This window comes from Malania oleifera, chromosome 4 (genome assembly GCF_029873635.1).
Source record: "Malania oleifera isolate guangnan ecotype guangnan chromosome 4, ASM2987363v1, whole genome shotgun sequence".
NCBI classification, from domain to species: Eukaryota; Viridiplantae; Streptophyta; class Magnoliopsida; order Santalales; family Ximeniaceae; genus Malania; species Malania oleifera.
The window spans coordinates 114395001-114418602 of NC_080420.1; the positions used below are offsets into that span (position 1 = coordinate 114395001).

The 23602-nt window shown below is 38.4% G+C and overlaps 1 protein-coding gene across 1 annotated transcript in view; it reads left to right on the forward strand.

Annotated features, from left to right (window-relative positions):
- The first annotated feature begins 330 nt into the window (after nucleotides 1-330).
- The window catches only part of LOC131152699 (uncharacterized), a 74306-nt gene continuing 51034 nt past the window's right edge, over nucleotides 331-23602 (forward strand). The window contains exons 1-2 of the mRNA XM_058104507.1: nucleotides 331-767; nucleotides 2037-2124. Of these exons, the coding sequence (XP_057960490.1) occupies nucleotides 454-767; nucleotides 2037-2124 (402 nt within the window). The 5' untranslated portion in view covers nucleotides 331-453. The remainder of the gene's footprint in view (nucleotides 768-2036; nucleotides 2125-23602) is intronic.

The window sequence follows — 23602 nt, forward strand, 5'->3', positions numbered from 1 at the left end:
ATAATTTCTCATTAGCTCCCTAACGATAAGTAATAATATTTTTTTTTTATAAAATAAATATATAATTCCACCTTATTACTCACTCAGTACTTAATTGACATGTGCATAAATTTCATTATCATTACTTGAAATAATTTTTTTCAAAAATTAAATAAAGAAGTAGTAAAATTTGTTGTCGCATAACATAAATAAAATCATATACAAGTAATAACACAAATAAAAGTTCGACCTAATAAATTTATTTTCATCTCATATTACTTTCCTACGTGGCAAGGTTTAAAAAATATGAGCAACCAAATATTAGGACAAATCGCATAATTTGCTCATGTGGCAGCGACTCATTGGTTCCTTGTAGAGAGAGGAGCTGCACCTTCACTCACCAGATGCGAGCTCAGCTTATCCCCTCCCTTCCAATTCGGCAATTCTATTCTGCTTCCAATGCCATGACCAAACATGGCTTCTTCCTTGCCAAGCTGCTCTTTCTACTGCAACTCTCCACTATTGTCTAGACCCACCTACTGCAATCGATTCTCTTCATGTTCTTCTCTCACCTTCCTTGCTGGGTGCAACGGAATTTCACTGCATAGAACTCCCTCTACCTCCAAAACTTGTGCTAAGTTTGAGAAATTCCAAGGGGAATCTCCTCTGGACAATATTGAATGCAACACTTCATCTTCTTCAGAGTCACAACAGCTACACCAAACAATACGTGAAGAAGAAGAAGAAGAAGAAGAAGAAGAAGAAGAAGAAGAAGAGGAAGATGACAGGTATATTAGTATCTTATGCACCCCTCAATTTGTAGGCTTAATGGGTAATTGGGTAAACGTAATTTGTGTTTTCTTTGGTCTTTGTTGTTTAATTTCTATAGAATCCAGTGAGTGTATAGCTTATAGATTCAATCAATGGAGGGTGTTTAGAAAAAAAAAAGGGAGGATAGCGGGTGTTTTAAGTACAGTGTCCTACGCAAATTGAACCATTCTATTGCGTTAACTTGATATTTGTTGTCAGAATCTCGCCATTGTTTTAATGTGCTTCTGATGCAAGTTATATGAGTGTGTTTTCTACTAACTCACTTTGCGGGAAGTCATTTTAGGAGTTCTCAGTTTTATTTTGTTTTATCATTTGGATGATTGTTGTGAAATCCGGTTTCAAAGGAATTGCTCGTGTGCACTAAGGTATGCAAAAAATTTATATTTCCAAATGGTTGCATGCCTCTTCTAGACAAATTAAGCAGTTCAATAAAGATTGAAATTGGCTCATTAATCGCTCTTTCTTGTTGTTTGCTAGCTTAGAAACCCAAAAATCCAGCCTGCAATATGAGTGTTCTTGTTAAGCTTTAGTTGGGAGGATTAGGCTATAATGATAAAGGTACAGGGAAAATAAAGAAGTTTGAAGAACAATAGTTTTTTCAATTAATTAGGTAGTCATATTCATATAAAAGAAGCTTCACTATTTTGCTTAACTAGTGTGGTAGTATGAATGATCATGGAAATGTGGATGCCTCGACATGTGTTTATCTTACTAATTTTTCTTCTAGGCACATTGACAGTGAAATGTTAACCAAACAAATTCACAATTTAACTCTTGTACTTTGTAAGGACTAGGAAAGACCGAGAGATGTTGAATCTCTTCAGGTTTAAATCAGAATGAGTAAGTCTGCCATTTTTTGACCTTTTAGGCTAGGCAGAGCAATAAATTTTCATTTGAATTTGTTAATGTTAAGTGATAGTGATCTGGCAAAAAAAAATGTTAGTGATAGGGTGCCTCTTTTACTATGGCCAATGGGATGAATTTTTCAAAAGCTCAAATTTTAAATAAGTACCTTTAAATCTAGAATTTTTTGCACCTATGGTCCATTGCCAGAGGCTATGCTGTAAATATAGACATTTGATGGACAAGTGACTATATTGTAAATACAGAAATGAAGTGGACTGATTGTGTGAGCTGCTTTTACTTCCTTTGATTCATCATTTATAAATTTTATTTCCATCAAAGTTGTGCAATGGGGTCCATAACAATATTTAATTCATTTTCAGCTGCTTGCCTTCTGACTTGGAGGGTGCAGTCCGGCAATCTGGTCAAGCAAGTGCCTCTTTTGTGTCTTCAGGAGGAATGAGAGCTATAGTATGTCTCAGTTAAAACTTTAGTTATACAATCAAAGTTCATGTTTTATTATTTTCTTATGAGAGCCATAATGTGTCTCACGGAAAAGCTTAATTTTATTTATATCAAAATTCATGTGTTATTCCATGCTTGATTTCCCAATAGCAATCCTTTGAGGCTTATTCAAGCATGTCTGAAGAGGAAAATATAGGATATGCTCCTGCCGGAGTTGATACTGACCTGGTATAGAAAGCCAAAGCCCATGCAGTTGTAGAGAACATTGATATTGTTATAGCATGTTGCAGTTCAGAAAAGTTTGCTTGGTGCATATACTTTTTAATCCAGTCAGGCAGAATCTGTGGCTCTTAGTCATGTGGCAGCTTAATTTTAATGATACAATTCAGAACTTATGTTATACTTTGTTTTCAAGTGCAATCCTTTTGAGGCCTATTCAAGTATGTCAAAAAGGAACAACATAAGATGCACTCCACCCAAGAAAACTAGGTATAGAAAGCACTTGAGTTGTTTAGGAGGATTTTTATTGTTTCATTGGCATGATGCAATCTGGAAATATTTGGTTGGTGTGGCATACAGTGGTAATCCAATGAGGCATACCCATTGTTCTGCATTTTTGGCATAATGCTGGCTAACTGGAATGAATAAAAGTTCACATGGCCTTTCTTATTATATCAAATTGCCCTAGGAAGACTAAGTTATTCTAAATATACCTTCTTTTTATAAGTATTCCATTGCTACCTTTATTAAGTGGATTAAACATTGGAAGGCCTACATCTTGTTGAGAAAACTAAATCTCATTTGGAACCTCCTGCAAATGAAGGAGTTAGTGCTATTGGCTTATGGGAATATTGGGCTGACAAATATGGGCTTTGAGTGAGTAGTCAGCAGAAATAAAGCCATGGTAATGCTGCTTCTAAATGGATATTAGGAAAAATCTTAAACTATTATCGTCCAGGCTGAGTAACAATTATATACGATGTAGTTTCATTCCTAGATTGAACTTTACACTGGCTTCCCCACATTTTACTGCAATCTTACGTGATGTTTTTATGAAGAAATTTCTGAAAAATGACTACACATAAAAAATTATATTAAAGTAATAAACTCATGTACATTTGAATTTATCCACTTCACTTGTTTACAGCAACAACAACCACAATCAAGTTTTAAGGCTCACCAAGTGGAGTTGGCTATATGAATTCTTTACTCTGATCTAGATGATCCGAGTCAATATCTTAAAAAAGTTGAAGTGTTGTGAAATCTTTTATTACTCAGTCTGAGTTATTGTACGTCGTTTACCTCCCACTTGTGTGCAGCCTCTAACATCAACTAAATTACCGTTTCCCACTCAAGCGTTAGCTATTTAGATTGTATTACCAAGAAGAAGAAGAAGAAGAAGAAGAAGCCTTAAGTTCCACTAGGTGAGGTCGACTACATGAATCATTTTCCGTCAATTCACACGATCGAGAGCATTTTCCTCAGCTAGCTTAAGGGCTATTACACCCATCCTCACTATCTCATTCCATGTTATTTGATGTCTATTCTTAACCTTTCTAATACCGGTAAGGCGGTAACAATAACTAGCTCACTCCTCCTGATTGGTGTAATATTTGGCATGTGTTTCAAACCATCTAATTGTCTCTCCCTAATCTTATCTTCTATTGGTGCTTTCCGTAACTTATTGTGAATATGTTCGTTCCTTAATTTTCCTTTTATGCTATACCACTTATCCACATTCGCGTTAGCATTTCGGCAACTTTTACTTTTGGATATGTTGTTTCTTTGTTGCCTAACATGGCAACATTCTAATCCATAAAGCATGGCTGATCTATTAGCCATATTATAAAAATTTTCTTCACAATTTAAGAGTATTCTATGATCGCACGGCAAACTCAAAGCACTCCTCCATGTTACCGAACTTGCTTTAACTCTATGTATTATGTCCTCTTCAATTTCTCGTTCTGCTTCCATAATAGATCTAAAGTATTGAAATCTACTAGTGTTATTAATCTCTTGACCATCAAGTTTAATCTTATTCTCCAATATGTGGCTGAAATTACATTCATATATTATGTCTTGTTTCTATTTATCCTAGAAACTTGAGACTATAAAGTTGCTCTCCTTAGTTCTAACTAAGATTCTGGTCCACTTCTATTTTCATAAATCAAAACAATATCAGTTGCTAATGCTTGACATACATTGTTGGCCCACAACCTAATAACTTAAGTTTTTAGGTAAAGTGGTATTCTAGCATGGTGTTAGAGCTAGTTACTAGAACGTCTTGGGTTGGTTCTAGTCTTGTTGCCCGTGTTTATTGTGTGGTGTTATAAAAAATTATTATATTCCCTGTAATGAGTGTTATGAATCGTGTGTGTATCTCTCTACGTGTTGTCGGGATGCGCATGCGGGGGAGTGTTAAAGCTTGATATATATTGTTGGCCCACAACCTAACAACTTAAGCTTTTAGGTTGTTAGAGGCTATTTATGTCTTTTAGTATTATTATTATTATTATTATTATTATTAAGTGTTTTTGAATGTTAATTAGTGAGAGTTAGTAAGGGTATTATTGTCATTAGAATGTATTTGATTTGTATTATAAATAGAGAGAGAGACATATCTTCAAGTTAGGTATTCATTTTAATCAAAATATCAACATGTTATCAGTGCGTGATCCAACCTAAACCCTATCATACCCAGCTGTCGTTGGAAAACACATTCCTGTTGCTGCCCTTCTCAGATCCACCTCCACCCTTGATTATTTTACAAAACCAACCATATAGCCAAAAACAAAACCCTCCGAAGCCTACCCCCACAAAACACCATTGCTGGAAACAGGCCCACGAGTTGGCCAACTACTGGCAGTGCCAATCCCACCTGTTGGTGCGTGAGAGAGTTTCCGGCCACCTTTTTATTTTTTTTAATTATTCGTCTTCCATGTTCTGATTCCTTCTCTAGAAAATATCATCAATCTGTTGGGCATGTTTTTTGCTAAAAAATCCAACCTTTTTCGACCATGTACTCGCAATAATCCATTAATTTCTGTTCGGTGTTTGTGAAGACTTCTTTGTGAGTTTCTTGGACTAGTGGAAGTGTTCATAAGTTAAGTTGTGAGGCTGTGGTAGTGCTATATCAGTAGGAGAGTTGTTCGCCTTGTCCGTGGTTGTGTCAGTGCTTCACATAGTTTTGTGATTGTCCTGATTAGTTTTTATTGTTCTTCTTGTTTGACATTGGCGTGGTTGCAAGTTTGTGAATGTTGGGATGGAGTCTATGAATCCCAAAAATAATTTTCCTACACCGCTGCCACAGATAACCACTCAAAAGTTGGATGGAAAGAATTATGTTCAATGGTCTAAAGCTGTTTGGGTTTACTTAGCAGGATTAGGGAATTCTGTCCACTTGCTCCAATTTGATCCTTCTGATGAGAAGAGAAAAGAAGTGTGGGTTCAAGAAGATGCCTTGATGGTTTCCCTTTTGTGGAATTCGATGGAGCCACAAATTGCACGGATGTGTATGCATCTAGATACGTGCTAGGAGATTTGGGATTATGCCAAGCTTCTATACTCTAGTAACATTACACGTATGTATGATTTATCTAGTACTTTCAGTTACAACAAGGAGATAGGAGCAATTCAAATTATTTTGGAGAGATGAAACGTATTCATGAGGAGCTTAACGTTGTGCAACCTATAATTGGCAACATTCGTGAGATGCAGAAATAGATGGAGCAGAAGACAGTTCATTGGGCTCTAGCAGGCTTGATACCCGAGTTTGAGGCAGTCCGGTCCCAGATATTTAGTAGTGTCGGGTTGCCATCATTTGCCGATGTTTATTCTTGTGTCCTTCGTGCTTCTTTTAGCACACATTCTCCTGCTCTTGCATCTGGTTCTGAGAGGACAACCTTTGCTATAGAGAGTGATTCTAGTTCTTTACCAAACAACTGCAAAAGTTATCGAGGTGGTTCGAGTGGTCATGGTGGTAGAGATGGATGAGGTAGAGGAACTCCTAGCAAGTGCACTTGTTGTGGATGGAGTAATCGTACTATTGAGCAGTGTTGGGATCTCCACAGTGGACCTTTATGTGTTACCAATGCAGCCACCACCGACTTCACACCTTTGGGGGCAGCAATATAGCCACCACTGACTCCACACCATTGGGGCCGAGCAGTAGGTAACATATTGTATCCATGTCAAAGGAAGAGTATTCCAAGTTCCAGCGTATCAAACGTCACAACAAGCTTCTCTTCCGACTACATCTTTTGCCCAAACAGGTAATCCCATAGTATGCCCGTCATCTTCATCCTAGTCCTTGGGTCATAAACTCTGCCACCATTGATTATATCATAGGTTTATCTGATTTCTTCTCTAATTTTGAATATCTTGCAAATTTATCTTGTGTTTCGTATGCTGATGGATCCACCACTGCAGTCAAAGGAATTGGGACTATAAATCCCACTTCTTTCTTTTCCTTCAATTTTGTATATTCCCAAGTTTCCTTTCAATCTTATGCCCATTAGCAAGATTACCAAATCCATGAATTGTTTAGTAATGTTCTAACCCTGATTATGGGGATATTTAGGATTTGAAGACAAGGAAGATGATTGGCGGAGGGCATGAAGCTAGTGGACTTTATGACTTTGAGCCACTATCTCCTTCTATTGCCTGCATTGCTGTTGCCACACCTCTCCAAATTCATTGCCGTCTTGGTCATCCTTCATTGGACAAGTTGAAACATCTTGTTCGTGATTTGAGTTCTATGGCTTGTCTTGATTGTGAGACTTGTCAATTGGGAAAGCACCATCGTGTCCCTTTCGCTTCCTGAGTCAATAAACAGGCTGCAAGCCCTTTCATGTACTACCATTGTGATGTTTGGGGTACTAGAAAAGTTTTGTCCAAGTTGGGTTTTTGATACTTTGTAAGATTTGTGGTTGATTATTCAAGAATGACTTGGCTATATTTAATAAAAGATCCTTCCGAGTTATTTCATATATTTTGTGCCGTTTGTTCTAAAATAAAGACTCAATTTGGTTTGCTAGTTCGAATACTTCGAACTAATTATGCTAGAGTATTTTAGTTCACAATTTGCTACTTATATGATTTTTTTTGTTATTGTCCATTAATCATCTTGTGCTTATACTCCTCAACATAATGGGGTTATAGAGAGGAAAAATAGACATATCCTTGAAATCACCCGCACCTTACTTTATGAAATGCATGTACCTAAAGTGTTTTGGAGTGATGCTGTACTTACTGCTTGCTATCTGATCAACAGGATTACATCCTCTGTTCGCAGTGATAAAATTCCTTGCTCCATTCTCTTTCCTAATTCAACTTTATTCTCTCTCCTTCCTTGTATATTCGGGTGTGTCCTTTGTTCATCAACTAACTTTTGGGGTAGATAAGTTGGATCCTCGTGCTATAAAATGTGCCTTTCTGGGTTACTCTTATACTTAAAAGGGATATCATTGTTATAGTCCTATGTTGCATTGCTTCTTTGTTTCTGTAGGTGTTACCTTCTTTGAGTCTACACCTTACTACATCTAGTCCTTGAGTGCTTCTGAGCTTAATGAGTCTCTTCCTCTGCCTAATTTTTCAAATTCTACTCTGTTGTCCTTGCCCAACCAACCATTTGAATCTCTATGTAGTTCGAGTCCTTTTCATCATCTCAATCATCCTAATTTGCAGGTGTATTCATGATGGCAGCTCCAAGGAAGAGAGTCCCCTCTAGCTTGTACTACCACGCCTTTGGTTTCCTTGTTTGATGATCATATTTCCCATAATGTTGATCCTTCCATTGTTGTTTGGAAAGGTAAATGCACATGTACCCAATATCTCATTTCCAACTATGTGTATTATGACTTCTTATCACCCTCCTATTATTGTTTTGTTACTGCTCTATCATCTACTACCCTTCCTAATCTATTTCCGAAGCCTTAGCCCACTCTGAGTGGAGGAATGCTATGGTTGAAGAGATGAATGCTTTACCGGAAAATGACACTCGGGACTTGGTATCTCTTCCTTTTGACAAGATTGTTGTTGGTTGTCGCTGGGTATACACTGTGAAAGTCAACCCTGATAGTTTTGTGACTCCTTTAAAGGCATGTCTTGTTGCTAAGGGGTAAACTCAAGTGTATGGTTTGGATTATTTTGATAGATTTTCTTTAGTTTCCAAACTTGCATCATTACGTCTATTCATGTCCTTGACTACTTCTTGTCATTGGCTTTTTGCATTAGCTAGATTTGAAGAATGCTTTCTTGCATGTTGATCTTGAGGAGGAGGTCTATATGGAGTAACCACCCTGGTTTGTTGCTCAGGGGGAGTTAGGCTTATTGTGTTGGCTCAAGAAGGATCTATATGGTTTAAAACAATCTCTCAGTGCATGGTTTGGTCGTTCTAGTGCTATAGTATTTGATTTTGGTCTTAGACAGTGTGTAGTGGATAGTTTTGTGTTTTATTGTCATACTTCATCGGGTAAACAGGTAGGATCCTTCTTGTTGTTTATGTGGATGATATTGTTATTACAAGTGATGATGATAAAGGTATTCAGAGTCTCAAACGTTTTCTACAAACTAAGTTTCAAACTAAAGATTTGGGACTGTTGAAATATTTCTTGGGTATAAAAGTATTTAAATCTCGTATGGGAACTATTTTGTCACCAAGGAAGTATGTTCTTGATTTGTTGGATGAAACTGGGTTGTTGGGATCCAAACCGGTTAATACACCAATATTTCTAACAGCAAGTTAATGCCCGGTATGGGTGATTTGCTGCATCTTGGAATACTACGACTTGTTGGGTGATTTGCCCGGTTATCTCACAGTCACTCGGCTGGATATATCTTTTGCAAAAAGTGTTGCAAGTCAATTTTTACATTCTCCAAGGACAAGTCATTGGTACATAGTCATTTACATCTTGAGATATCTCAAAGGTGCACCTGGGAGAGGTCTTCTATATCGTGACTAGGGTCATGTTAGGACCCTGTGAGCAACCAGAAAAATTGAGACACAAAAAATTTACGTGGTTCGGTCAAGATCGACCTACGTTCACGTAGCACACCACAATTCACTTAAACGGCCGGGAAATAAAATACAATCTCTCTCAGGCCTTTCTTCTCTCTTCCTGTCCTCTCTTCCTCCTCTTTTCTTTCTCTGTACATGTCATCTCTTCACAGCTCCTCTATTTATAGGTAGTTGGTAATCAATCATAATAAATTACAATAAATTAAATTTGAGAAATGACATTCATCAAAATTAAATGGCCACGGATAACATCTCCAGCTTGTAGCTTATGCGTCTCAAGCTCAGCTCACGCGTCTCCAACTCAGCTTACGTGTCTCCTGGTTCCAGCACAACAATCTCCGACTTGGAGATGGAGATGCCTCCTCAACCAGTATCAGTATATGAATAAATGATGTGCTCAAAATATGTCTTCAGGCATGAAGACCAACTGAAATTGAACACAACTTCAGCTTCTTTGTTGTCATCACCTTAGTTAACATATCTGCTAGATTTATGCTACCTTGGATTTTTTCAAATTTCAACATGCCGTCTCCTATCAGAGATCTGATGAAGTGATAACGCAATCCAATATGTTTAGTTCTGGAATGAAATGCGGAGTTCTTTGCCAGATGTATCTCACTCTGATTGTCACTGTACAAAACATTCCTCTTCTGCTTTAATCCAAGCTTCGTTAACAAACCCTGAAGCCAAATCATCTCTTTACTGGCTTCTATCATTGCTACATACTCAGCTTCTGTAGTGGATAAAACAACAATCTTCTGTATCTGTGACATCCAACTAATAGCTGTTGTGCCAACAGTGAATATATATCCTGTGGTGCTTCTGCGATGATCAATTTCACCTACAAAATCAGCATCTACAAACCCTTGGATTTTCAAATCGCTTTTGCCGAAACATAGACACTTATCAATAGTGCCACGTAGATATTTCAAAATCCACTTCACTACTTCCCAGTGAGTCTTCCCTGGATTTGATATATACCTGCTGACAACTCTCACTGCTTGGCCAATATCTGGTCTGGTACCAACCATAGCATACATTAGACTTCCAATGGCTGAGGCGTAAGGTACCTTAGCCATGAAATCTTTTTCTTCATCTATATGGGGAGACTGATCCTTAGAGAGACGGGAGTGACCTGCCATGGTGTATTTACAGCTTTGGCGCTGCTCATGTTAAACCTTTGTAAAACACGGCTGATGTACTCTGACTGAGATAACCGCAACGTACCTTGTTGCTTATCTTTAGAGATCTGCATCCCAAGAATCTGCTTTGCAGGACCCAAGTCTTTCATATCAAATTCCTCTAACAATTGCTGCTTCAATTTTCTGATTTTTTCTATATTTGATCCTGCGACTAGCATATCACCAACATATAACAGTAGGATAATATAGCTAGTACGATACCTTTTGAAGTAGCAACAGTGGTCGACATTGCACTTCTGAAAATTGTTCCTCTGCATACAACTGTCAAATTTCTTGTACCACTGCCTAGGAGCTTGTTTGAGACCATACAAACTCTTCTTCAATTTACATACAAGATTCTCTTTACCTTTAACTGAGAAACCTTCTGGCTGTTGCATATAAATTTCCTCATCAAGATCACCGTGAAGAAATGCCGTCTTCATGTCCAACCGCTCAAGATGTAAACCCTCGGAGGCAACAATACTCAAGACAGATCTGATGGTTGTCAGCTTCACAATCGGTGCAAAAATATCAGTGTAGTTAATTCCTTCCTTCTGTTCGAAACCTTTGACTACTAATCGAGCTTTATACCTTTTGGATCCATCATGCTCTTTTTTGATCATGTACACCCATTTGTTGTGAAGAACCTTCTTATCATTGGGCAACTTAGCTAGTTCCCATGTTTTGTTGGAGTTAAGAGACTTCATCTCGTCTTTCATTGCAAGCTCCTACTTGCTCGAATCTCCTGCCTGACATGCTTCAATATAGCATTCAGGTTCTCCTCCATCTGTAAGAAGTAAATGATTCACATACCTCCTATTTGGTACATGCTGCCGAGAAGATCTCCTAAGCTCTGGTGCTGGAGTAGGAGGTGGTGGTGCAATAATTTGCTCCACAGGTTCCTCTGCCTGAGGATTCTCAGTATTCTACTGAGGATTCTTGGTGTTCTGCTGACGTATCTTTACACCTTCTAGAACATCATCCACATCTCCAAAGGTTGTTTCAGACTCTGTAGATTCTGTTGTGTGTCTATCTTTGTACATCATCTTTTTATCAAAAATCACATCTCTGCTTCTGGTCACCTTTTTGTTTTTATCATCCCAAATGCGATACCCATATTCATCTCCACCATAACCGATGAAGGTGCATTTTCGGGATTTCGGATCCAGCTTATTCTTGACATGATCATTGATATGTACATATGCAATACAACAAAAAACTTTCAAATGTGAAAGTCTTACCTCTTTATTGCTCCATACTTCTTTTGGTAGACTATAGTCCAAAGGTACTGATGGACTTCTGTCAATCAAATAAGTTGTTGTGTTGACTGCTTCTGCCCAAAACATCTTTGGCAAGCCTGACTGCATACACATGCTTCTGGCTTTTTCTGTCAACGTTCTGTTCATCCGCTCAGCTACGCTGTTGTGTTGAGGCGTACTTGGCACAGTTCTTTCCATTCTGATACCATGCTTATAGCAGAATTTCTTGAACTCGGTGTCAACATACTCACCACCGTTATCTGTTCTCAGCTTCTTGATTTTCAAACTTGTTTCATTTTCTACCATTGCTTTCCAAATTTTAAAAGCATAAAAAACATCATATTTATATCTCAGGAAGTAAACCCAGACCTTCCATGAATGATCGTCAATAAACGTTACGAAGTAATGCTTCCCACCTGTGGATGAAATGGTCATTGGTCCCCATACATCTGAATGGACTAGCTTAAGTTTCTCCTTCTTTGGGTTACTGATGTTCGTCTGGAAACTGACCCTCTTCTGTTTCCCAAATATGCAATCATCACATGTGTCAATCTTCACCGACTGTAAATTAGTCAACTTACCTTTTGAGTGCATCACCCTGAGTCCCTTCTCACTCAGGTGTCTAAGTCGTTGATGCCATATGTTGCTATCATCATTTCCTGTAGCAACTATAATAGACATGCATGCATCAGGAGTTACATAAAGAGTACCACTTTTCTTACCTTGTGTAATCGTCAGTGCACCCTTCGAAATCTTCCATCCATCACCAATGAAAGTTGTGTTATATCCTTCATCTGCCAGTTGACCAACTGAGATCAAGTTCTTCCTTAGGTCTGGAATATACCTGACATCTCTCAGCTTCCATACTGACCCGTTCATCTTGATCTTCACTATCCCTTTACCGGCAATGTCGCAAGGTTGGTCATTGCCTAGATATACTTTACCAAAATTACCTGATGTATACTCCTCTAGACAATCTCTACTGCAAGTGGCATGAAATGAAGCTCCAGAGTCTAACACCCAAGACTCCTTTTTGCTCTCCAAAGAGCAGATCAACATATCATCATTTCCTGAAGCAACATTTGTTTCTGTTTTTGCCTTCGTTTCATATTCTTTCTTTAGACTTTTGCACTGGTTCTTGTAATGACCAGTTTTTCTACAGTTCCAGCACTCAATAATTTTTGTGCCCTGGGAACCTGTGTCCTGAGAACCTCTGGGATTTCTGGATTTAGACTTCCTGGGCCTAGATCTGCTGCAGTTGTTTGATCGTCCATGCCTGTTTCCTCTGCCTCGACTTTCCATGTTCAAGGTTGAACTCGAAGTGGAACTATGGTTTGACTGCATTCTGATTTCTTCCGTCAAAATCATGCTGACGACCTCATCGTATACAAGCTTTGATTTCCTTGCGGAGCTACTGATTGCAGTAGCAATACCATTCCAACTTTCGGGCAACTGACTGAGAATCAGTAGGGCACGAATCTCACTATCAAATATAATCCCGACTGAGGCGAGTTGATCCGACAACTCGTTGAAATTATTCAAATGCCTGCTAAAACTTTCACCTGCAGACATGGTCATATTAAATAATCTTTTCATAAGATGTACCTTATTAGTGGCTGACGGCTGCTCGTACATATTAGAAAGGGCATCTATTAGAGACTTGGTAGATGATATATGCTTGATATTAAATGCCACAGATTTTGACAACATTATTTTGATGGCTCCGAGAGCTTTACAATCAAGCAACTCCCACTCGTCCTCATTCATAGATGCTGGCTTACCCTTCAATGGTAAGTACAACTCCTTCCCAAACAGGTGATCTTCAATCTGCATCTTCCAGAAACCGAAATTGTTGCCATTGAACATTTCGATCTTTGAGCTCTTTTCGTTCGACATCTCGATTCGCTAATCTAGAGATGGAATTAGCTCAAATGGATAGTACGGTTGGATCCGGAACGATCGAAAACCTTAGAAATGGTTCAAGTCGTTCGAAAAACGGACCCAAAATGATTCCGAAAAACCCTGTCAAGGATCAGGTCAAACCTGGTCAACGGTGCTAACGTGGCAGGTGCCGATGTGGCACTGTGGGGCCCACTTGTTGACGTGGCAGATGAGGTTGACTCAGCGCTGATAGGACGCCATTGACGTGGACTGGTTGAGTCGGACTGGATACAGATCCGGGTCGGGTGCAGATCGGATCTGGAGCGGGCGTCGGGTTGCGCCAGGCCTGGAGTGGGTCGCTGGATCGGGTCGAGGCGGCCGGGCGAGGAAGACACATGGCGCGCGTGAAGGCGCATGGCCGGCAAGTCAACGGTGCTTGACGGTGCGTGAGAATACGGACCACTCCAGTGAAGCGCGTGTTGGCGCGTGTGCGTCCATTTGGACTCCTTTCGAGCTCTGGCTTGCACGGTTGGCTTTGTCTCGGCGAGGTGAACGTGATGGTGGCCTCAAAATTAAATTTCGTGCCACTGGACAGTGCTTTGATTTTGGTGAAAAACTCCAATCTGGCCTTTTTGCTCCAAACCGAGCTCTGATACCATTTGTTAGGACCGTGTGAGCAACCAGAAAAATTGAGACACCAAAAATTTTCGTGGTTCGGTCAAGATCGACCTACATCCACGGAGCACACCACAATTCACTTAAATTGCCGGGAAAGAAAATACACTCTCTCTCAGGCCTCTCTAATCCTCTCCTCTCTTCCTCTTCTCTTCTTTCTCTGTACATGTCATCTCTCCACAGCTCCTCTATTTATAGGTAGCTGGTAATCAATCATAATAAATTACAATAAATTAAATTTGAGAAATTACATTCATCAAAATTAAATGGCCGTGGATAACATCTCTAGCTTGCAGCTCATGCATCTCGAGCTCAGCTCACGCGTCTCCAGCTCAGCTTATGCGTCTCCTGGCTCCAACACAACAGGTCATAGTCATATTCATGGAAATACAGATGTAGATTGGGCTGGATTGCCCTCCGACCAGAGCTCTACAATCGGGTACTGTATCTTGGTTGGTGGTAATTTGGTTTCTTGGAAGAGTAAGAAACAAACTGGGGTGGAAAGGTCAAGTTCTACATCAGAATATAGAACTATGACTCACAGTACTTGTGAACTTGTCTATTGAAGAACATGTTGGAAGAATTGGGTTTTTCACTGTAGACACCCTAATTTTTACCAGGTCATTTCAGTGGTTCTAAGTCAAAGTTTTGAAAGTTGGGTTTTGTGCTGATTGATTAATTGTTCCTAAGTTCTTGAAGTTGATAAATTGCAAAGGGGTTACGTAACTGGATTTACCAAGGGTACCTAACCAAGTTATTTTAAAATCATACCATTTGAAAAGTAAATTGGCAAAATTGGTTGACTGGTTGGTTCATCATATTCACTAAAGAATAAGAGCTCTAAATTGATTTCCCTTTTAATCATATCCTTAAAAATCCAGGGTTGAAAGTTTAACTATTGCAGAGCCATTTACTGGGGTAAAAGTTGTAAACTAATTGAAAGTTAGTGAGGCCTTGTCCATTTTCATACACAAAATATTTGGACATACATGAAATAATGCATCTTATTAAGAGAGGAGCACGTGCCCAAGAACACATAGGGAAGTTACAAGCATGGTCTTAAATTTCCATGAAATTGTCGAAATTTCCGATTTTCATCACCCTTGAAATTGAAATGGCAGTCGATTTCCTTCTTGCATAATTTCCGTCAAAATCTCAATGAATCATCCAAAATTTATCGAAACCTCGAAATTTATGCGAAATTTGTCGAAATTTTAACTATGCAATGAAATTTTGTTGAAATTCAAACGAGAGATTCAAGAGTGAAATGAAATTTCTCTTTTAATTTATTTTATTGAAACAAAAGGTTATAACAAGTGCTTTTGAAATTATATGAATAAATAAACTTATAGTAATATTTTATTTAACCATTCATGTCTAAATTATCAATATTTGTATAATAAATAATTTTTAAATGATGAATTTTATTTGCATTAATTGAATATGTTTAATGTACATTATCTTACAGGCATGTTTGATACACATACTATTTTACGACTTTTTCACTTCATACAAAACATAGATGTATTTAATTTGTAATATATTAGTCTTAAAACTTATATTATTATGTTTGTTAACCATTTCTAAAGTTTCACAAATAATTTCATGCTTTACTACTAGTTTTTGTTATTTTTTCAAATCGAAATCGAAATCGACATTGAAATCGAAATTTCCGTACTTTTGGAGCTTCAAAATTTGAGTTGAAATCGAAATTTAAGACATTGGTTACAAGGAGCATTGCAAATACATGCAGTAAAAAATAAAAAATAAAATACAAAAAAGAAAAATGCCAATGTAGGGAAATGAAATAAATACAAGGAAATTCCAACTCAAATACAGGGAAATGAAATACATACAGGGAAATACCAAGTAAAGGGAAATGCAAAGTAGAATACAAAATACAAGGGAAAATCAGTTGAAAGTCTTCAGATGCTCGGAAGCCTTGCACACCAAGAGAGGAGTTAGTTACTCAAAGGGAATAAAAATATAATAAAATGAAAATTACAAAGGACAAGCAAAGCATATCCAATCCCCTGTTGCCAGCTGGAATAGCTGAGGGTACTTTCCAAAGCCTCCAGTGCACAAAAAGGAAAATAGCACGTCAGTTGCCAAATGAAAGTCATAAACAAATAGAAATTCACATGTGCGCATGAGGGGGAATGAAGTTTGTTAAAAATATTCCCTGCCATCACAGGAATAAAGGGAAGGGGAACTCTGTTAGAATAATTTTGTTAGAGGGGAGCCCAGCGGGAGGGGCATTTTGGCGCCGAAAGAGCTGCCCAGACTCCCTATAAATAGGGAGTCTCGCACAGTGCAAGACACATGGGGGGAGTTTCAAAGAGAAAATAGGGGGAGAGTAAGATCAATAGAGAGAAACTAGGGGGGGGGGGGGCAATTAGAATTAGAAAAGAGAGGAAGCTTTGCAAAAATGGAGAGCATTAGAGAAGCTCTGCAAAAATAGAGAGGTTGGAGAGAATATACAGAGCGGTCAGGAAGAGAAAGTAGTCAGAGAAGGTATAGAGAGTTATTATCAGTAAGGTAGAATTGAGAAGGCTGAGAGGCCATTCTCAGATCGACTGCAAAGGCTACAGTAATTCCCCGAAATCAGAAGCAGAACCCAGAGGTCTATCTTGAATTGACTTACCCATTGGAAAAGAAGAACGGAGGAGAGAGAGGTTAAAGGTAAAATTAAAGGTTTCCCTCCCTATTTTCTACGATTTATATGCACTGTGTATAGAAATTCTAAATGCAAGTATCTAGGTCGAAGCTTCAGGTTCACACTCGAACCTGAACTGAACCACTAAAGCTGATTCAAACAAGTCCCAGAATCTAAACCCGAACTTGGGTTCGGACCCTCTCGAACCCAACCCAGAGGCCCAACCTCATTTTGAAAAACACCTGAGCCCACCTTCATTTTTTTTTAAACCCAATCCCACTTTCAATTTTTTTAAACCCAAGCTTGCAACCCATCTTTTAACATCCAAGCTCGGGCTCATTTTTAAATAAAAAGTCAAAGTTCAAAATTCGTTTTAAAGATCCCCAGGCCTATAAGCCTTTTAAACAAACCGAGGCCCAATACTCATTTTTAAAACCTATTCGGGCCCATCTCATTTTAAAACCCTCCGAGGCCCAAATCCAATTTTTAAATCCAAGCCCATGTTAAAAACACATCCAAGGCCCACACGTGTCAAGCCCAACACATGCCTTAACCCACCAAACTCACTCGAGTTTACCCGAGTCAACACCATTTCCCCCCCTGGGTTGACTCGTGCGAGTCAACCTTGTACTCACTCAGTGAAGTTAGGGTTCAAACGAGTCAAGCTCGCCCTTGAACCCCAGCTTCTGAACATGGAACCCTAAACCACAGATCTGAACATATACCATGATTTGAGCGCAACCCACTCAGATTTGAACAACGGACACAAGCATTCATCACAAGCAGAACTCACACATGCAGAAAATAAATCACATACACAAATCATAAAAACAGAATAGAAAAAAAAAAGGGGGGGGGGGGAGGATTTTACTTAGCTAGAAGTTGGGAAGTAGCTCTGAGCTGACCCTCTCACCCAAATCCTGATTAAGCTTTTCTCGAACTCTCAGATCGGACTATCCTTCGAACTCATAAGATTTCTTTGCCGAGAGAGAACCAGATTCTCTGAGAGTATCAGAGAAAGAATAGGGAACAAGAGAGAATCAAAAAGGGAATTTAGGGTTTGAGAAAGTTTCAGAGAGCTAGGACTCTCAGAAGACACAGATGCAAGGAAGGGAGGGATTTCAGAGAGCTGAGCTTGTAGAGATGAAGGCCTGAGAGAGAGAAGGATAAATGGTAGATTAGGGTTCTTCGGGGAGTTCCATTCGAAGAGATAGAGAAGGAGAGATGGTAGATTAGGGTTTTGGAGGAGTTTCAGAGAGAGGTTGAGATTAGAGAGCAGAGAGGAGAATGCAGATAGACTTAGGGTTTTTAGAGGGGTTTCGGAAGACAGAGGGGAGGAAAGAGTAAAGAAAGATTGAGATTTAGGGTTTCTGAAAGCTAGACAGGGCATTAGAGGGATTGAGAGAAGGTGAACGGACAAAATATGAGAGAGAGTTGCAGCAGGGATTAGGGTTTCGTTCAAAGTGATAAGGAAGGGAGCGATCGCAGAGAAACAAGAGAGTGAGAGGAGAGAGTTTGAGAAGGAGGAAGGCGAGTTGCAGAGAGGGCTAGGGCTTCGGAACTGAGCTCGCAGAGTTACAGAGGGAAGACGAAGGAAGAAGAATAGAGGAAGAGATGAAAAGAGAGGCTGTCTCGAGAATTGAGCCACGTCATCGACCCTGCCCGCATGCGCTCTTCCATCTGAGGGCCAACATGTGACATCCCTACCTTCACTCATTCAAGAGGACACGCGGCTCACCGAGAGCCGTCTGATTGGCTTATTGTTGCAACCGGCTTGATGATGCCACGTGTCCGATACGGGTCACCCTTGACCCGCCATTCAACCGCTGACGCGTGGCTTTGACCCTTAGCCTTAACCAGCCCCCACGAGCCATTGACTCCCTGACCGGTCCTCCTCCCGGACTATTTGACCTCCTAAACCGGTCCCGAACCGGTTAATGTTTTATTTATTAATTGTATTATATTTCATAAAAGTCACAAAAATTCAGAAAAATCACAAAAAATTCAGAAAAATCAGAAAAAAATCTTATATATATATATATATATATATATTTTTTTTTCAACTCAGTTTTCATTATTTTCATTAAACTATTTTTTGTACCATATTATTTAATTATTTAAAAATTAAAGAAAATATGGGAAAATGGCAAACAAAAATTCTGAAAAATTAGAGAAAATATTGGAAAATTATTTTTGAGGTCAAAATTTTGTTTTTGCAAAACTTTTCATCCCAAATGAATTCAAAAACCTCCCAAGATCTTTAAAAATATAATTTCATGCTTAGAAACATCTTACAAATTTCAAAAATTCTGGAACCGTCTTTTTGGTAACTTATTTTCTCGATTTAATTTCCCTATGATTTCAAACAAAGGGCATGAGCTTTTTTCAAGCTTTGTATGTCCTAGTTCCGAGGGAATACTTATATAGTATTTGTATGACATTAGTGTTGTGTATTTTTTCTAATGGAGTAAAATGATGGATTATTAAGTTTCATTTGAGATAATTTTCTAATTCATTAGGTACCGTTAACGAGTGTGTAGGGAGTGCTCGTACCTTCCCTTCACATAACCGAACTCCTGTTCCCTACTTTGGTAGCACAGACCGATTGTACCCTTAATTGGATAGTAATCAAGTGTTCTAACCACACCCCAAAAGGTTAGTGGCGACTCCACCCCCCATTTTTCACGAAGAGCAAAAACAACACTTTTTTATTTCGCCCACCCCGGGGCACCCTCGCTCTTCTGGAACGTTGCGACATTCACATTCTCAACCTATGAAGTTGATGTGTGATAGTCAAGTTGCTCTTCATATTGCCTCCAATCTAGTCTTTCACGAGCGGACAAAACACATTGAAGTTGATTGCCACTTTGTCGGGAGAAACTTGTGTAGAAGCTCATTACTACCACTTAGGTGAAGTTTGATATGTAGCTTGCTGATTTGTTTACCAAATTTTTGAAGAGTGCTCATGTTAAATTTATTTGTTACAAGCTAGGAGCATATGACATTTATGCTCTAGCTTGAGGGGGAGTGTTGGAGGTAATTTATGTCATTTAGTATTATTATTATTATTATTATTATTAAGTGTGTTAGTATGTTAATTAGTGAGAGTTAGTAAGGGTTTTATTGTCATTAGAATGTATTTGATTTGTATTATAAATAGAGGGAGAGATCTATCTTCATGTTAGTTTATTTATTTTAATCAAAATCTCAACATAAGTAAAGTGGTAATCTAACATTTGCATTTTGGATATTCCTAGTGAGTTTACCATGGAGGTGGCAAAATGGGTCAAAACCCAACGTGTGACCCATTACCTGCCTGTTTAGACCGGGTTTGGGTTTAAGAGGAGATGACCCATTTATAAATGAGTCAACCTGAACCTAACTTGTTTAATAAACGGGCTCAATAGGTTTGGGTCAGGTATCTGTTGGGTCACCTGTTTACATTCAAATTTATTTATTTTTTTTTTTATATTTTTATTTTTATGCTTTTAAATAAATAATATTTTATAGTTACAAGTTTTATAACTAGATTTGTTGAAAATATAAAGAGGAAAAAATGATACACTAACACAGGTGATAGATTATATTTGTATTAGTGTTGTTTTTTAAATTTTAAATAATATTTTTTTCAAAAAAATTAAAGAGATGTTAAGATATAAAAAAAAAAAAAAAAGACTAAATAAGTGCTTTTTTTTTAAATTAAAATTTGTGATATATTAGAGAAAAAAATTAAAATAAATAAATTTTATTTTTAAAAGGGTGCTTAATGGCTAATCATTTATAAATGGGCGGGTTTGGGTTTATAAATTATTTACCCATTAATATACGGGTCATCTCGAACCTGTACCTATTTAACTGTCACCCATTTATGATCCGCCCAAACCCAACCTGTGAACCCGTTTTGCCACCCCTAGTTTATCAATTACTAAAGTTAAAAGGTAAGAGCTCAAAGTAGAACTTTGATGTTCACTTATTGTGACTGAAAATTGCTAGACTCTCCTCCTGTAGTCCTCATGCTGGTCGTTACTCTATCATACTTGCCCTTAATGACATTAGTGTATGTTAAGATTTGATTAAAAATGAATGACTTAACTTGAAGATAGGTCTCTTCCTCTATTTCTAATACAAATTTAAATACATTCTAATGAGACTAACTCTCACTAATTAACATACTAACACACTCAATAATAATAATAATATTAAAAGACATATATAACCTCTAACACTCCCCCTTAAGTTGGAGCTTAAATGTCGTAAGCTCCTAGCTTGTCACAAATGAATCTTACATGAGCACCCCCCAACACTTTGGTAAACAAATCAGCAAGCTGCATGTTCAACTTCACATAAGCGGTTGTATTGAGCTTCTTCACAAGTTTCTCCTGAGCAAAGTGACAATCAATTTCAATGTGCTTTGTTTGCTCATGAAAGGCTGGGTTGGAGGCAATATGAAGAGCAACTTGATTATCACACATCAACTTCATAGACTGAGAATAAGGGAAACCCAATTCTTCCAACATGTTCTTCAACCAGACAAGTTCACAGGTAGTGTGAGCCATAGCTTTATATTTTGATTCAACACTTGACCTTGCCACCATTGTTTCTTACTTTTCCGAGAAACCAAATTACCACCAACCAAGATATAGTACCCGGTGGTGGATCTCTGATCGGAGGCCAATCCAGCCCGATCTACATCTGTATATCCATGGATATAAGTGTGACCCTGATCATGATATAAAATAACTCTCCTAGGTGCACCTTTAAGGCATCTTTAGATGCAAATTACTGTGTCCCAATGTGTGCCCCAATGACTTGTGCTTGGAGAATCTAGAAATTGACTCAAAACACTTGTTGCACCAACAAGTCTCCGGTATTGTCCAGGATTAGATAGCAACTCACCCATATCTGACATTAACTTGCTGTTAGGATCCATGGGTGTATCAACCTGTTTAGATCCCAATAAGCCAGTTTCATCTAACAAATCAAGAACATACTTCCTTTGTGACACAACTGTTCCGATGCGAGATCTCAATACTGCTATACCTAAGAAGTATTTCAACGGTCCCAAATCTTTGGTCTAAAACTTAGTTTGTAGAAAAATTTGAGATTCTGAATATCTTTTTCATCATCACCTGTAATAACAATATCATCCACATAAACAACACGAAAGATCCTACCCGATGAAGTATGATGATAAAACACGGAATGATCCAAGCACACTATCAAAGACCAAACTCAAGTACTACAACACTAAAATGACCAAACAATGCTCTGGGAGATTGTTTTAAACCATATATAGCATTCTTGAGCCGACACACTAAGCCCGACTCCCCCTAAGCAACAAACCAAGGTGTTTGCTCCATATAAACCTCCCCCTCAAGGTCACCGCGTGAGATGGCATTTTTTATATGTAACTGATGCAAAAGCCAGTGACAAGTAGTAGCCAAGGAGATAAACAAACGTACTGATGTAAGTTTGGAAACTAGAGAAAAGTATTAGAATAATCCAGACCATACGCCTGTGTGTATCCCTTAGTAACAAGACGAGCCATAGAACCATCAGGGTTGACTTTCACAGTGTAAACCCAGCGACAAGCTGACAACCAACCATAGACTTGTCAAGAGGAAGAGGTATCAAGTCCCAAGTACCATTGTCATGTAAAGCATTCATCTCATCAACCATAGCATCCCTTAATCCTGAATGGGTTAAGGCTTCCGAAACAAATTTAGGAAGGGTAGTAGTTAGTAGATGATAGAGCAATGAGAAAACAATAATAGGAGGGTGATAAGGAGTCATAAGAAACATAGTTGGAAATGGAGTGTTGAGTACATGTGCGCTTACCTTTCCAAGCAGCAATAGGAGGATCAACATCATGAGAAGTATGATCATCAGACGAGGAAACCAAAGGCATGGTAGTAGAAGCCAGAGGGGATTCTCTTCCTTGGAGCCGCTGTTGTGAATACACTTGCAAATTAGGATGATCAGGGCGATGAGAAGGACTCGAACTACATGGAGACTCAGATGGTTGGTTTAGCAAGGACAACAATGTAGAATCTGGAAGATTAGGCAAAGGAAGAGACTCATTAAGCTCAGAAGCGCTCAATGATTGGGTGTAGTAAGGTGTAGACTCAAAGAAGTTAACATCGGTAGAAACAAAGAAGCGATGTAGCACAGGACTATAACAACGATATCCCTTTTGAGTATACGAGTAGCCCAGAAAGACACATTTTATAGCACGAGGATCCAACTTATCCACCTTAGGAGTTAGTTGTTGAACAAAGGACACACACCCAAATGTACGAGGAGGAAGAGAAAATAAAGGTGAATTTGGAAAGAGAATGGAGTAGGAGATTTTACCACTAAGAACAGAGGATGACATTCTGTTGATCAGATAACAAACAATAAGTACAACATCACTCCAAAAACACTTTAGATACATGCTTTTGATAAAGTAAAGCGCGAATGATTTCAAGAATATGTCTATTTTTCCGCCTTGCAACCCCATTTTGTTGAGTGTGGGCACAGGATGGTTGATGAACAATACCAAACTGAGTCATATAAGTAGTGAATTTTGCACTGAAAAACTCTTTAGCATTATCACTTCGAAGTATTCGAACTGGCTAACCAAATTGAGTCTTTATTTCAGAACAAAAGGCACAAAACATAGGAAATAACTCAGAGCAATTTTTTATTAAATATAACCAAGTCATTCTTGAATAATCATCCACAAAGGTTACAAAGTACCGGAAACCCAACTTGGACACGACCCTACTAGGACCCGTACATTTGAATAAACTAATATAAAAGGGCTTGCAGC